The sequence below is a fragment of the Pristiophorus japonicus genome, chromosome 4 (genome assembly GCF_044704955.1).
Source record: "Pristiophorus japonicus isolate sPriJap1 chromosome 4, sPriJap1.hap1, whole genome shotgun sequence".
In the NCBI taxonomy this organism is placed as follows: Eukaryota; Metazoa; Chordata; class Chondrichthyes; family Pristiophoridae; genus Pristiophorus; species Pristiophorus japonicus.
In genome coordinates, this window is record NC_091980.1 from 118,788,583 (window position 1) to 118,804,310 (window position 15,728).

Genomic DNA, 15,728 nt, shown 5'->3' on the forward strand with positions numbered 1-15,728 from the left:
AAATAGTACCATGGGATCGTGACGTGCAGGTGAATAGGCTGATGGGACCTTGGTTTAACATGTCATCTGAAGGACAACACCTCCAACATTTTAGCACTCCCTTAGTACTTAACTAGAGTATTAGCCTAGATTTAGATTAGAAGCTCAATATTGAAAAGACCAAAAAAAGAGGGGGAAACAAGAAAAGATAAACTTCTCGCCTCCCAGAGTCTAACAGCTTTGAGTTCCTAAGAAAGAATGAGTTAAAGTAGAAAGGTGGAGAAATTTGGCTGCTTAGCGCCTGGGGGGATGGTAACGGGTCACTAAGGGGCTAGCGACAGGGGAGGCGGCAAATTCAGTGACGTTTGCTAACTTCGCTGCCGGCTTAGCGCTGGCACTAACACTTACTCTGGCGCCTCGCAGATTGTGACATCATAAAGTGCGCAGCGCCCTGTTACTGCCCCGGATATGAAGCTGCCTCCCGCCCACTGCTGTATTGCTGGGCATCAACAACGGCAGGAGGAGGAGGCGGCATTCTCACGTCGGCTGGCCGCTTAGGGAGCGCTAATTAAAGGGAATGGTTTTCACGTAGGCCAAACTTTATTCTTTGCGCCAGTCTGATGCCTGCTGAAAGTGTTTAGGTTTCATTGCTACAAGATGTCCAATCCCTCCACTCTCTGGGAGTGTTTGGGGTTGTAATGGCAGTCGCGCAGGTCGCCTGGCAACACAGAACTGAGCAGAAGTATGTTGTGCACCATCATTGACCCTTCCTTTTAAGGTGAGGGAAGCAGTCTCTGATACCGGTAGCATTGCACTCCACATTGTTCAGTGCTTTGCCGCAACCGCTGCGGTCTCACACTTTAGCACCCTAAGAGAAGTTTTTAGCGCTTGATTCTTGGAGCGCTAAAGCTGAATTTCTCAGGGGCAGAAAATCATTATTGCCTGCCAATACTTTTCCGAGATTTCAAAAGTTATCGCCCCAAACGAGATGCACCATAATTTCTAGCCCAAAGTATATAAAAGCAACCTTGTACAGTAACCCTCCCTGTAATTTTTCCCCTTCTTTCCTTATGTGTGAAAATGATTGGAAACCATGTATCTCCTCCTGCAACAGCAAGACTGAGATCAGCAACAAGCCATGCAGGAATTAGAGACATGAGCTTACAACCTACCAATCTGTAGCACAGCAAACTAGTGGTATGCTACTGGATTAGCATCCCAAATATCATGAGTCTAAGTCCCACCATGAAAAGTTGTGAAAATGAATGGTATAAATCTGGTAATTTGTGAACTAGTACTAAAAGTACTAGTTGTTGTATCATTGTTGTAAAACTCAGTTTGTTAATGTCCTTCAGGGCGGGAGAACCTGCCACCCCTCTTACAGATGTAACTCCAGTCCCGCACTATGTGGTTGAATCTGAATGTCCTCAGGGCAACTCGGGATGGACAATAAATACTGCCTTACCAGTGTTGCCCAAATCCCAAAAGCTGGCTGAGTTTATTATAGTTGATTTTGCTCTGATTAAAACAATGTGAGAATTAGGTCAGGATGCAGTAAATAAATGACAATAAATCACAGGGAATTCATGATGGTGTGGTGTCAGGGGACACTGCTCACACTGCTGAGTTCCTGATCTCTGGCATATTGTTGAAGCGACACGGAACAGATGCCAGGTACTACGCCTCGGGGGAGATGGGGATGGGGAGGAATATCAGTGGGAGAGTCTTCTGCCACCAATGTTGTATGTCCCTGCAGCCAGCTAAAGGGCAGCATTGGTGTTAGCCTAACTACAATGTGCCTGGTTGCATGCTCAACTACAGAAGATATACAGCCTGGAAAGTCTAAGAGAGGGAGTGAGACAGAAGGTCTATGCAACCTCCAAAACAACAGACGGGTATTACAAATTGCTAAACACTTGAGATACCAATAAATTCTCCTGTACCCTAACATTACCTAAGCAAAATAATTTGATAAGTCTTTTTAGATACAAGCTCATCCTGTTAACAAAGATATAAATGACTAAATAATTGTTAGTTTTAACTTAATTTGGGCTCACGTGTACTTTATAAGCTCACATGGAGGGAAGATTACCCCTGATAATGTGTCAATGACATTGTAAACACAGCTTTGAAGATTTTGAACAGGTGACTTTGGATCTGTGGTTTCCAAAGTTCTCCACCACTGGGGTTTTCCTCATGTCATGTCTGGGTCTGTCCTAGACTAATTGATACATTCCATTATCATTGTATCATGTGACTACCAGGATGGCAGAAGGCGAACTAGATGGACCATGGCCTTTTTTGTCCAGCAATTCCCATATTCCTATTTCCTCTAGGTTTTTCTAGCAAAATCATAAACATGTGGTTTTGGGACACATTCAAGGTCTCTCTAGAGATACAGAGCACTAGAAATGTATTTACAATGTCGCTGACACACAGCAACCAGTGGAACTCTTTCAAAGAGGTTACGCTCGCCACATGAGAATGTTTGGCACTGCTTGCTCCTCAGTGTTAAATTCACAGAAACACTCAGTACAGCCTAGTAAAGATCAGGGTATTTTACCAATGAGGCCTGTGTAAGACTGAAGGCAGGCATTATAGTTTTCTCGGAAACAATAGCTGGCAGACTTCTTGGACGGTTGGCAGTTAGTCTGAAAGTCCGCCAGTCGGGATCTGCCAGAAAAATAAAAGAAAGCAAGACGTTACACTTGGGATGGCAACAGTCCGATTTGGGGGGGGGGATTTAGTACAATAGAATGCGAAGATATAGTGAAAACTGTTGTGTTGTGAATAAAGAGTCAGACTAGATACTGCAAGCTCAAAGTAAGGTGTGACCGCAGTCCTTTATTACAGATCTCAGAATGCCTCTCCAGCCTGTGAGGCCTCCTTATATACAGGTGCTCCCAAGGGATTGTGTGATCCCTTGGGACTCCAGGGGATAAGCCCTCTGGTGGTTAGACATGGTATTTACATGTTTACATACATAACAAAAAAATTCATCTTCAGTCAGTAATCCAGCAAGTAATAGGCTTGCTTCACAACCAGAGCAGGTTTCCTGAGCTCTGATTGGCCGGCAGGTAAGCCTACAAGTAACAGGGTTATTTACTCATGTATGTATAGCAGGGAATAAGGCCAGTATGGGAATGAAGATGGAGGACAGAAAGGACATTAATGTGGCAGCATAGGGATATTTGTGCATGTATGTATTCATAGAGGTGTTTATGTGCTTATTTATCCAGTGGCTCGTAGCAAAACAACTAAAGCTTTTGGAATTCTATAAAATGGCTGTGCATGGGAACGGTTTGACCTATTGAAATTCTATGTAATGGGAATGATTGGGAAAGGGTTTGATCTCTGCAATTCAATACACTGTGAGTGGATGGGTAGAACTTTGATCCATTGGAATTCTATACAATGGTAGTGAATGGAATTCCTTATAATGGAAGCAAATGGGAAAGGGTTTGGTTCATTGGATTTCTACACAGGGCCGGATTTTCACCAGGTTTGTGACCGGGTTTTCGGCACAATTTGACCTTCTGCGAAAACCCGGTCAGCGGGATCCTCGGGTACCTGTGTGCGGCGGCAATGGGGAGAGGTGCACCGACATGCAACGACGCAGATTGCGTTTGCGTTGTACTTTCGGTGTTCTCCCGACCCGCACGCTCAAAACAGTCAGTGCAGCGCTGCCAGCAGCGCTAAGTATGAAGACATGCAAAAAAGGCAAGTTCAAGTTTAGTAGGTAAGGGTTTTGTGAATGTTTTGTGACATTTTTTTGTTGTTTTCCCCACCCTCCCAAGGCCTCTCTTGCAACACTACAGCCTCGGACTAAAGTTACCGAAACTCACAGTTTGCGCCACGAATCGTTGTGCAATGCCGACTTTACTGATGCGTAAATGCCCAAATTAGGCCTAAAAACGGCAGCACGGCGAAAACGGTAATTCTGGCATAAAACTACCGTTTGCCGAAAATCTAGCCCAATGGATGCGAATGGGGAGGGTTTTGAATCTAAACACTGAACAGAATAGGCCAGATGATCATCTTCCGCTAGCTGTATGTAATCCCTTAAATTTCTTTCTTTCAAATTCCCTGGATACTACGACTTAACTTGATTGATCAGCATTCTTACTTGCAAATGACATCTGCCTTGCATGTGATCTGCAGGCTCAAGCAATTTTGTTTATCTGGTTCCTCAAAGGAGCAAGTAGGAACAATCGTCTGGCGTCTGCGTTCGGCACAGGCTTTGTCTTCACACGGACAAAATAGGATTGGGTATTTATATTCCTCTGGCACGTGGTCAAAAAAACGGCGAAGGCTTTTGTGACACTTATGTCTGTTGCAGCCAGATTTTGAGACAAGCTTGAGGCAGTACTTGGCATACTCAGTGCGGAACTGTTTGCAAGTCTCGTCCACATTGCATGCTCGAGCAGCATTTAAGCAGTGGTTAACATTGGCAGGAAATCGAACTTTGGGTCCTTCTGGGAAACAAGAGAACAAAACAGAAATACAATTGAAATCCATCAGGGTCAGAGTCAATGGTATGCAACAGCAAATCAACTTAAGCAGCCTACTGATGAAAGTGCTTAGCCATGTTGTGAATTCTAAATGACTGCAATTTAGCCACTTTGGGTTTACATACATTTTCATAGCCCACAAGATGATAGACATTGGAATCTCCTCCCTCCCATTTTTTTATCCTTATTTTTGTGTAGTTTTTCATGGTAAATTATCCCTGGTTCCGCTGGTCGTTACATCTCTGCACTGACTGGTGAAGGTGTAGGGAAACAGCCAATTGCTAATCCAGATATTTCCCAATCATGAACATTATCATTTTCTTTCCCACATGCAAAGAGTAACCACTATTTCCTCTTGGTACCTCCCTGCTCAGTCTCCATATTATAAAAAGGATATAGAAGCACTGGAGAAGAGATTTACAAGATGATACCAAAACTGAAATATTCTAACTATCAGGAAATACTGACCATGCTGGGGATCTTTTCTCGAGAAAACAGAAGGCTGAGGGGTGACCTGATAGAGATCTTTAAAAGGGGTTTGATAGTGTAGACATTGAGAAGCTGTTTCCATTTGTTGGGGAGTCCAAAACTAGGGGCATAATATAAGATAGTCACTAATAAATCCAATATAGAATTCAGGAGAATATTTTCTCCCATAGAGTGATTAGAATATGGAACTCACTACCTCATGAAGTGGTTGAGGCAAATAGCATAAATGCCTTTAAGGGGAAGCTAGGTAAGTAAATGAGGGAGAAAGGAATAGAAGGATATGCAGATAGAGCTAGATGAAGTAGGGTACAAGGAGTCTCGTGTGGAGCATAAACACTGACACAGACCAGTTAGGCCAAATGGCCTGTTTCTGTGCTGTAACCTCTATGTAATGGCTCTAATCAGAAACTGAGTGGCTATTATGCCCCGAAATCCCACTCCTTAGTAACAGATCACAACTTCATAATCCTTCAAACCTTTTACTCTCCTAAACATGTTTTACTTGTCTCTTGAACTCATTTACACTATTTGCTTCAATGTCGTAGCTTATTCAGCAACTCTAATTGAGCAGTTTAAATGGAGCGTACATCGAATAATGGATACTTGAGAGCTACAATCTAATCAAATGGTTAGGCGAGATATATATCAATTACTGAATCTCTGGGAATGAGTTGCAGGCTGGAGTCTAATAAAGGGTTGACAATACATAATAAATCAATAGTGTAAGGCACAATAACCCTGGTGTTATTAATTATAGAGTACTGTCAATTTTATGGCACAGGATGTTATTCAGTTTAGGGCCTATTATAATTCCAGTGACTGCTGCTGGTCAAGCAGGAACTGTCTGCAGGTCATTGACACTTAATGATGTTGACACCAGACATTTAACGATTGTTATATTATTTATCAAGAAATAATCTGAAGCTGATTACCAGGAGATTCTGTGACTCATTGTGCAAATCTACTCCTCCCCGCAAAAAGTACACAATGTTCTAACCTGGTATTATAGCCTAATAATGCATTTCTAGAGTGCGGCATTGGTGAAGTTTTGCAGGGTGCAGTACCTGACACCAGAGAAGCAAGTCTACCATAGTCCAGGCCCCAGGACAGACCAGGCATTGAATATTCATAGGGGGATGCTTCAAAATCATTGTAACCTATAGGAAAGGAAAGACAAGACCGTTTATTCAACAGTTCAATCTTCATCCAAACAACAGTGTATATTCAGCTTATTGTTACTTCCAACAATCTGTTTCAACCCCAGCCAATTAGTGCACCAGTTTAACATTTTCTTTGCCTTTCTTTGGATTTGTATTCCGGATTTTGTTCCAGAGTACAATTGTACTGTTGATTCTGTCTGCTGCCACTGTGACTGAGTTTGCTCAAACTTGTTTCACATGGCCAACAGCTGTCAAGAGAAAAGAGACTTTCGGCCCATTCAGCTGGAATCAAAGCCACAACCTTGAGTGTAAGTGTGCTGTTACCTCGCTCCTCCTATCTGTCTGGCCTGGATTAGAGCCATGTCCTTGAGCTGAAAAGGCATTTTCTGAACTAGTGTGTTCTATTTCAGCACTGATAAAGATGGCATCACTCATGGCTGCCACAGGTTTCAGTGGTCTTTGTCATTTTATTGTACTCATCATCATCATCATCATAGGCAGTCCCTCGGAATCGAGGAAGACTTGCTTCCACTCTTAGCGTGAGTTCTCAGTTGACTGTACAGTCCAATACGAGAACCACAGTTTCTGTCACAGGTGGGACAGACAGTGGTTGAAGGAAGGGGTGGATGGGACTGGTTTGCCACATGCTCCTTCTGCTGCCTGCGCTTGATTTCTGCATGCTCTCGGCAACGAGACTCGAGGAGCTCAGCGCCCTCCCGGATGCACTTCCTCCACTAAGGGCGATCTTTGGCCAGGGACTCCCAGGTGTCAATGGGGATGTCGCACTTTTATCAAGGAGGCTTTGAGGGTGTCCTTGTAACGTTTCCACTGCCCACCTTTGGCTCGTTTGCCGTGGACAAGTTCCGAGCAGAGCGTTTGCTTTGGGAATCTCGTGCCTGGTATGCAAACTACGTGGCCTGCCCAGCGGAGCTGATCAAGTGTGGTCAGTGCTTCAATGCTGGGGATGTTGGCCTGGATGAGACTGCTAACGTTGGCGTGTCTGTCCTCCCAGGGGATTTGTAGGATCTTGCGGAGACATCGTTGGTGGTATTTCTCCAGCGACTTGGTGTCTACTGTACATGGTCCACGTCTCTGAGCCATACAGGAGGCCTGGTATTACTATAGCCCTTGGTGACAGTTCTGAGGGCCTGGTCTTCAAACACTCTTTTCCTTAGGCGGCCGAATGCTGCACTGGCGCACTGGAGGCGGTGTTGGATCTCGTCATCAATGCCTGCTCTTGTTGATAGGAGATTCCCGAGATAAGGGAAGTGGTCCACGTTGTCCAGTGCCGCGCCGTGGACTACATGTCAGATAAAAGAGGATAATTCTCTCCCATCTGGTACTGTACAGCTCACGAGCATCTGAGTCTCAGCTCTTGTACACATGTAATGTGCAATGGATAAAAAAGACGTGTATTTATATAGCGCCTTTCATGACCACCAGACATCTCAAAGTGCTTTACAAAATGAAGTACTCTTTGAAGTGTATTCACTCTTGTAATGTAGAAAATGCGGCAGCCAATTTGCGCACAAGCAAGCTCCCACAAACAGCAATGTGATAATGACCCAGATAATCTGTTTTTTTGTTCTGTTGATCGAGGGATAAATATTGGCCAGGACACCAGGGATAATGCCCCTGCTCTTCTTCAAAATAGTCCCATGGGATCTTTTACATCTACTTGAGGGGGCAGATGGGGCTTCGGTTTAACGTCTCATCCGAAAGACGGCACTTCCGACAGTGCAGTGCTCCCTCAACACTGCACTGGAGTGTCAGCCTAGATTTTTCATGCTCAAGTCCCTGAAGTGGGACTTGAACCCACAACCTTCTGATTCAGAGGCGAGTCTGATACCCACTGAAAAGGGAACAATATACTCCCATCTGGTCCAGTACACTTTGTATGTGTCTCAAGGTCAGCTCTTGTCCAATCTACAATGCAAACTTGGTAAGCCTCATTCTTTCCCTCTCTCACTCTTCCCTTTTATTCTCACTTTCTCTCTCTTCCATCTCTAATAGATTACTAATTATCCTTATTGTCCCTGCTGCTAGGTCTAGGAACTCCAATGTACCTGGGACCTGGCTTTGGTGCATGGTCCAGTATATCCGCAGGCAGCTCTTCTCTTTCTTCATTCCTCTTTTGCACTTGCATGTGAAGAGCTGGTTGGACTGAAGAGTGAGTGCGGCAATCATGCACTCATTCCTGGCAGCTGATTGCAGGTGTTCTACCCCACTGCCAGCTGTGCACTGCAATAGTGTGCGGGACCTTGTACTACAGTCAGGATCTAAGGAGCACTGCATTGCTGCTGAATGGCAGTCATCTTGGATTGTGATTTCATCCGTGAGGACAAGATCTGTGGGAGAAAATGGCTAAAGGTTAACAATCAACAACACATTGTTAAAATGTCTGCTTGTGCACCATAGAGAGCGTATATTACTCAGTGCATCCATCTATGTCTCAGCTTGAGTGTGTGTCTATCTATGTTTCCATATGCATCTCTGGCTCCATGTATATGATTGTTGACCTGTACCGGTTATTGCATATCTGTATCTCTGCCTCCGTGTCTGCTTGTATCTGTGCTCTTGCATCGCATGTGGGTTTGTTTGTGTGCTTCTCTGTACATGTGTATGTGTGACTGTGTATATACTTGTACACACAAACATATTTTTGCATTACTTCCAGTTGAAATCCACAGTGGAAGGGAGAAAATAGAGCATTTGTCAGTTACGAGGGAGCCGCCTTACAAGAAACCAATTAGTTATGGCAGGGCAGCCTAGTTACGAGAAATAAAAACAAAGTGCTGGAAAAAGTCAGCAGGTCAGAGCACCTGTGGAGAGAGAAACAGAGTTAACGTTTCAGGTTGATGACCTTTCATCAAAACCCTAGTTACGGAAAGTAGGCTACTTACGGGAGAAAAGTCTAGTTATGAGAGTAGCTTACTTACGGGAGGGCAGCCCTGTTACGAGAGAGTAGATAGTAAAGGAGGGCAGTCTGATTACAAGAGAGCAGCTTAGTTAATAGAGAGAGATGCCAAGTTAAAAGAGAGCAACCTAGTTACGGGATGGCAGCCTAGTTACAAGAAATAGTTTAGTTCGGGGAGAACAGCCATATCTATAGGAAAATGCATTTCACCTTAGGAGAACACGTTTAACCATACAGCCTTTACTAAATCATTAATGATGTAACCTGCCACCCTGCCAATAGTGGATGACAGAGTCTTGGGCAACACTAAGTAAATGGACACTACGATCCTCCCAAGTCACAAAGACAAGGTTACCATGGCCAGCAGGACAACGCCTCCACAAGCAGGTACACTCAGGCACAGCTAGAAAGGGAACTGATGTCTTGTGGAATTGGTATGCAGATAGCTGGGTGGGAGCGCAGAGAGGTTTGCACAAATTGGACTCTAGTAGCATTGGGAAAGTCACAAATTTCCTTTAACCTACTCTGCAGTTGTTTGATAATTTATTCAGGAGAGCAGATTGGGATTAATTTATTCAGGAGAGCTTTTTTTATTCATTCATGGAATGTGGGCATCGCTGGCAAGGCCAGCAGTTATTGCCCAGCGCTAATTGCCCTTGAGAAGGTGGTGATGTGCTGTCTTCTTGAACCGCTGCAATCCGTGATTATGAAGGTACTCCTACAGTGCGGTTAGGTTGGGAGTTCCAGGATTTTGACCCAGCGACGATGGATAAACAGCGATATATTTTCAAGTCAGGATGGTGTGTGACTTGGAGGGGCACTTGGCGGTGATGGTGTTCCCGTGCCCATACTGGCCTTGTCCTTCTAGGCTGTAGAGGTCGCGGGCTTGGGAGGTGCTGTCAAAGAAGCCTTGGCGAGTTGCTGCAATGCATCTTGTAGATGGTACACACTGCAGTGGTGGTGGGGAATGAATGTTTAAGATGGTGGATGGGGTGCTAATCAATTGGGCTGTTTCTCCTGGTTGGGGTTCAGCTTCTTGAGTATTGTTGGAACTGCACTCATCCAGGCAAGTAGAGAGTATTCCATTGCACTCCTGACTTGTGCCTTGTAGATGGTGGAAAGGCTTTGGGGAGTCAGGTGGTGAGTCACTCGCTGCAGAATACCCATTCACAGACCTGCTCTTGTAGCCACAGTATTTATGTGGCTGGTCCAGTTAAGTTTCTGTTCCATGGTGGCCTCCAGGATGTTGATTGTGGGGGATTCCGTGATGGTAATCCAGTTGAATGTTAAGGGGAGGTGGCTAGACTCTTTCTAGTTGGAGATGGTCATTGCCTGGCACTTGTGTGGCGCGAATGTTACTTGCCACTTATCAGCCTAAGCCTGCATGTTGTCCAGGTCTGCTGTAAGCGGGCACAGATTACTTCATCATCTGAGGAGTTGTAAATGGAATTGAACACTGTGCAATCATCAGCGAACTTCCCCACTTCTGACCTTATGATGGCGGGCAGGTCATTATAATGAAGCAGCTGAAGATGGTTAGGCTTAGGACACTGCCCTGAGGAACTGCAGTGATTTCCTGGGGATGAGATGATTGACTTCCAACAAACAAAACCATCTTCCTTTGTTAGGTATGACTTCAGACAGTGGTCAATTTCCCCCCTGATTCCCATTGACTTCAATTTTACGCTCCTTGATGCCATACTCAGTCAAATGTTGCCTTGATGTCAAGGGCAGTCACTTTCACCTCACCTCTGGAATTCAGCTCTTTTGTCCATGTTCAGACCAAGGCCATAATGAGGTCTGGAGTCAAGTGGTCTTGGCAGAACCCAAACTGAGCATTGATGAGCAGGTTATTGGCGAGTAGGTACCGCTTAATAGCACTGTCAACGACACCTTCTATCACTTTGCTGATGATTGAGAGTAGACTGATGAGGTAGTAATTGGCCGGATTGGATTAGTCCTGCTTTTTTGGACAGGACATACCTGGGCAATGATCCACTTTGTTGGGTAGATGCCAGTTTTGTAGCTGTACTGGAACAGCTTGGCTAGAGGCATGGCTAGTTCTGGGGTTGGGATTAATTTAGGAGGCAGTGAAGAAGGCAAATGGTATGTTGGCCTTCATAGCTAGGGGATTTGAGTATAGGAGCAGGGAGGTCTTACTGCAGTTGTACAGGGCCTTGGTGAGGCCTCATCTGGAATAGTGTGTTCAGTTTTGGTCTCCTAATCTGAGAAAGGACATTCTTGCTATTGAGGGAGTGCAGCGAAGGTTCACTAGACTGATTCCCAGGATGGCAGGACTGACATAAATGAGGAGAGACTGGATTGACTGGACCTGTATTCACTGGAGTTTAGAAGGATGAGAGGAGATCTTACAGAAACATAAAATTCTGACGGGACTGGACAGGTTAGATGCAGGAAGAATGTTCCTGATGTTGGGGGAAGTCCAGAACCAGGGGACACAGTCTAAGGATAAGGGGTAAGCCATTTAGAAACTTCTTCACACAGAGTTGTTAACCTGTAGAATTCCCTACCGCAGAGAGTTGTTGATGCCAGTTCATTGGATATATTCAAGAGCGAGTTAGATATGGCCCTCACGGCTAAAAGGGATCAAGGGGTATGGAGAGAAAGCAGGAAAGGGGTACTGAGGTGAATGATCAGCCATGATCTTATTGAATGGTGCTGCAGTCTCGAAGGGCCGAATGGCCTACTCCTGCACCTATTTTCTATGTTTCTATTCACGAGTGCTGATTAGGATTAATTTAATCAGAATTACTGATTTGGGGACTGAATCTTTTATTCCTTTATGCTGTGAAAATACCATTTAAATAATACGTCTCATTTTGTATTCTGACCTATCTCTAACTCACTGGCACTGCAAACACGTTTTCCTTTCTTTTCTCCCCTGAAGGCTCTGACTCCATGCTGGAGTACGTTCCCTCAAGTGACCACTGGTCCACCTGGAGTTTCTGATAATTAGATGCAGCAAAGGCGAGGCAATAGGATAAATCTGGATGGATGAATTAAGATGGGCCGAATGGCCTACCCTGCAAGTATCTTGTGATCTTGTGATCTTGTGAAAAGAAATGAGCAAATTTGTCAACAGTAACACGGCAGGTTACTGATGAATTCAAAGTAAAAGTGCCAGGTTAAGGGGATAAAGTGTGAATAAGAAAGTAAAATTCAGACAGAAGCAGTATTCATGCCTTCAACTGAACAATAAGAGTGGACACTTAAAACAGGGTGCTGGAAACAGTGTACTTCTGACTTTGGGTGCTAGTGTAAAGCATGAGATATCAGATCAGCCGCCTGTTATACATCTCAATGCCAATGGAAATAAAAATCGAGAGAGATGTTTAACAGGTTGATCTGATATCTTCAGCTTTACACTATTGCCCAAAGTCAAAATGACCCCCTATAGCTTTTTCTGTCCAACCCAGTGAAATATACATTTTTAAACTACATGACAAATTGTTAAAATATAGGGCTGAATTGCTAATCGTAATCCCCAATTTATGAGATTTTCAAGATGGTGGGCAAACTATTCTGGAGACAGCTCAACACTGCTTCGCACACTGACATGGGAAGTAGTAGGAAGAAGATAAATTGCATTTAAATAGCACCTTTCAGGTCCTCAAGATGTCCCAAAATGTTTTACAGCCATTAAATAATTTTTAATGTGTAGTCACAGTTGTTATTAAGGCAAACAAATTAAAACCAGATTCATTTTTACAACAAACCAGACTAAAATATAACTGGCACTGGAATAAAACAAGTGAACTTTTCTTGAGTTGTCATATTTTACTCCACATTTGATGACAAGCCAGTGAATATAGAATTTGTTGCAGTGGTAAGTATTGGGGGAAAATTTTTTAGTCTGTAACTATTTTCTTTATCCAAGTTGTATTGTACTTTGGAGTGGGACTTTTGTTCTCAATGCATTATGGGGAAGAAAGAATGGTCAAGCAGGAAATGCCTGCTTAGCAGAAAGATATATTTAGGCTCCAACGTCCGCTGACCCTGAGTCATGGAGATAGGAGAAGTGAGACAATGGACAGTTGGAGGGGCAAACAGGGGTATGCTTGTTTTTACTGATAATAGGAAGCTGGCCGCTTGTTTTTCTGCTGATAAAGGGGAACTGACGCCGCCTGTGATGTATGCCCTTGTTTTGTCACAATGTAAGAATGAATCATGCCAGATCGCGGCCATATAAGACAATGCTACGCTAAAACATGAAATAATTGGATAATGATGTACAGGGGCGGTGATGACCCCGGAGGTATAATTGTAACCAGAAGGCTACACCCGGGGAGGTGGTGTTCAGGAGATTGCGGAATCTCTGTCTCTTCTCCCAGAGCGCTCTGTACAATAAACTGTGCATTTCTTCACTGTACGTGGACTCGTGTGGATGTCATTCACCAACATAAGTGGGCTGGTGCGTCTCACTCTTGGATCAATCCTGTATTCAATGGTTGTTAAGGTTACAGTACTGTAAGATCAGTCTGATCAGTGCATTGCAAATCTCACAGTAACCTCAGTAGACATGTATTCCACCGTTCTGGATATATATCCCAGCATTTTGTTTGCTTTTCTAATTGTCTCACAACACATTGCCAATATAATAGACCGAGACAAGTTCACACTTACTCTCGGGGCCCTTTATGAGTCTCTCTGTGCTACTTCTTTTCTACTTATGTATTCACATTATTTATGTGCAAGATTTTACATTTTTCAATATTGAATTTCACCTTCCATCTGTCTGTGCGTTAGTGTAAGTTGTCCATCTCCTACTACACATTCTTAGCTGCATCCTCAGTTTTTACTGCTCTTTCTGCTCTGGCCTCTTGCAAATAATTGCATTTCATCTTGCAAGCCAGGTCATTTATGTAAATGTGAAATGGAGGTCCCAGCACTGACCCCTGCAGAATTCCATCCACCACTTGCCCTAGTCCAGCAATGCACTTCTCACTCTGTTTCCATGATTACATCATAATCATGATTTGTCAACTATATGGAGTCTGCCAATACGCTCAGCACAGGAAAAAAAACACGATTATAAAGTAAATAAAACCTCCGAGATCCATGCTGTATATATATACTATTCAAGCGAGAGCTAGACCGGTTTCTAGCTGGGGCGGAGATCACCTTGTGCCAAAGGTAGGTACTGCACAACAATAATCAGAACCAGAGTAGTCTCCTGGACTAGTTTCGATTACCTAAGGAGGTCAGAGACGAATTTGCCTGGGTTTTTATCTGTTTTGTCGCCTCTCCCAGAGTTCACATGGCTTTTAGGTGGGGTGTGGAGTTTATATATTGTGATGCACAAGATATGGGGCTCAAATTTGGCCCCTGCCGTTTTTTGGTGCACTCACCCTACTTGCTCCGCTTCTCTAGGATGAGAAGTGCGCTGGAAAAAATCCTCCCGCCTTTGCACGCTGTCCGGCCTCTCCCAGGTCCTTGCGTAGCGTCAATTCAGGGGCTGAGCCAGGGCCCTGCGCCAAAAACAGTGCCGGCAGCTCTCCACATGCGCATTGGAGTGTGTGCGCATGCGCTGTAGCTCCTTGCCTCCCCAGCGTCTCTGTGTGCATCCCGCCCCTATCCCAAGCTGAGTGGCCTCCCACACAGGCCGGCCCATTGCCTTCCCGGGCTGCAGATTGACAGTCTGGCTTCAGGTCGGGGGGGGACGCTGGATAGAAGGCCACAATAAGCAGGTTGGTGCGAGGCCCAAGCCGGGGCGATGGGGAGTTTTGATCCCGGGGGTGGGGGGAGGAAATTCCAAACCGCAGGGTGGGTTCGATCACCGACCCCATGGGCGGTCGGACCCCGATCTCTAGGGAAGATCTGATCCCCAGCCGTGTCAAATCTCTGATCCTGGAGGGTCTGATTCCCGACCCCGGGTTGTTTGTAAGGGGCAGGCTGATGCTGGATGAGCTTAGGCGGCTGGGAGAACATAAGAATTACGAGCAGGAGGTACTTACTTCTATTTTTTTATTTGGATATTTTGAAAAAATTATGTAAATATGTTTCTTCTCTTGTTAATAGTGGTGACCATTTGTCAAGCCTATTCACCTGGTGCTATTGTGAAAGAATATTGTGAAAGAAGAACATAAGTGACGGAGGAACACTGAGAGAATATCTTATTTATTGATCTATACTTTATTTAGATAATATGGGCTCAATTTTGGCCCAGTATAATCATTGCAAACAAATAGTTGTTTAAATTAATTGTGAGATTAAGGCAATTTAACTCAACTATCTTTTATTTTGTAGTTTAAGCTTCCATGAATGCTTCAGTTGTATAGTAAATTAACTTTGCAAAGTTTGTCATATGATATCCTGTATAGCTGTTTGATCCTATTCACATTCTTTAGTCGTCATTAAGTTCTGCTGGCCTCCGATGTACCTACCTGCGCTGATTTCTTAACAATCCGCAAGGGTTTTCACAAGCAGCCACATACGCTGGCCTAAGTTAGTTTTGGAGTAACTATTAGTTGGCCAAAGTGTCCTAAATGGCCAAAAAGGGTGTAGGTGGCTGGTAACCCCCCCCATTTTGAAAAAAATAAAACTAAACTAAAAAAATCCTAACTAACTCACTTACACTGGCGGAAATTGAATGTGCAAAATGTGGATTGAAGATACTCCAGAAAAATCAAGTTGCTCCAAAAAAAAACGGTG

General features: G+C 44.2%; 1 protein-coding gene across 2 annotated transcripts in view; it reads right to left on the bottom strand.

Moving 5' to 3' along the window:
* LOC139262154 (GDNF family receptor alpha-4-like) overlaps positions 1-15,728 on the bottom strand; it is a 32,382-nt gene that overhangs the window by 8,185 nt on the left and 8,469 nt on the right. Inside the window, exons 2-5 of one of the 2 annotated variants that reach the window (XM_070877298.1) lie at positions 8,206-8,487; positions 6,044-6,136; positions 4,106-4,451; positions 2,543-2,652 (exon numbers count right to left, since the gene is read on the bottom strand). In XM_070877298.1, coding sequence (XP_070733399.1) covers positions 2,543-2,652; positions 4,106-4,451; positions 6,044-6,136; positions 8,206-8,487 — 831 coding nt within the window. Of the gene's footprint in view, positions 1-2,542; positions 2,653-4,105; positions 4,455-6,043; positions 6,137-8,205; positions 8,488-15,728 lie in introns of both variants that reach the window. The other variant, XM_070877297.1, reaches the window with a different exon arrangement.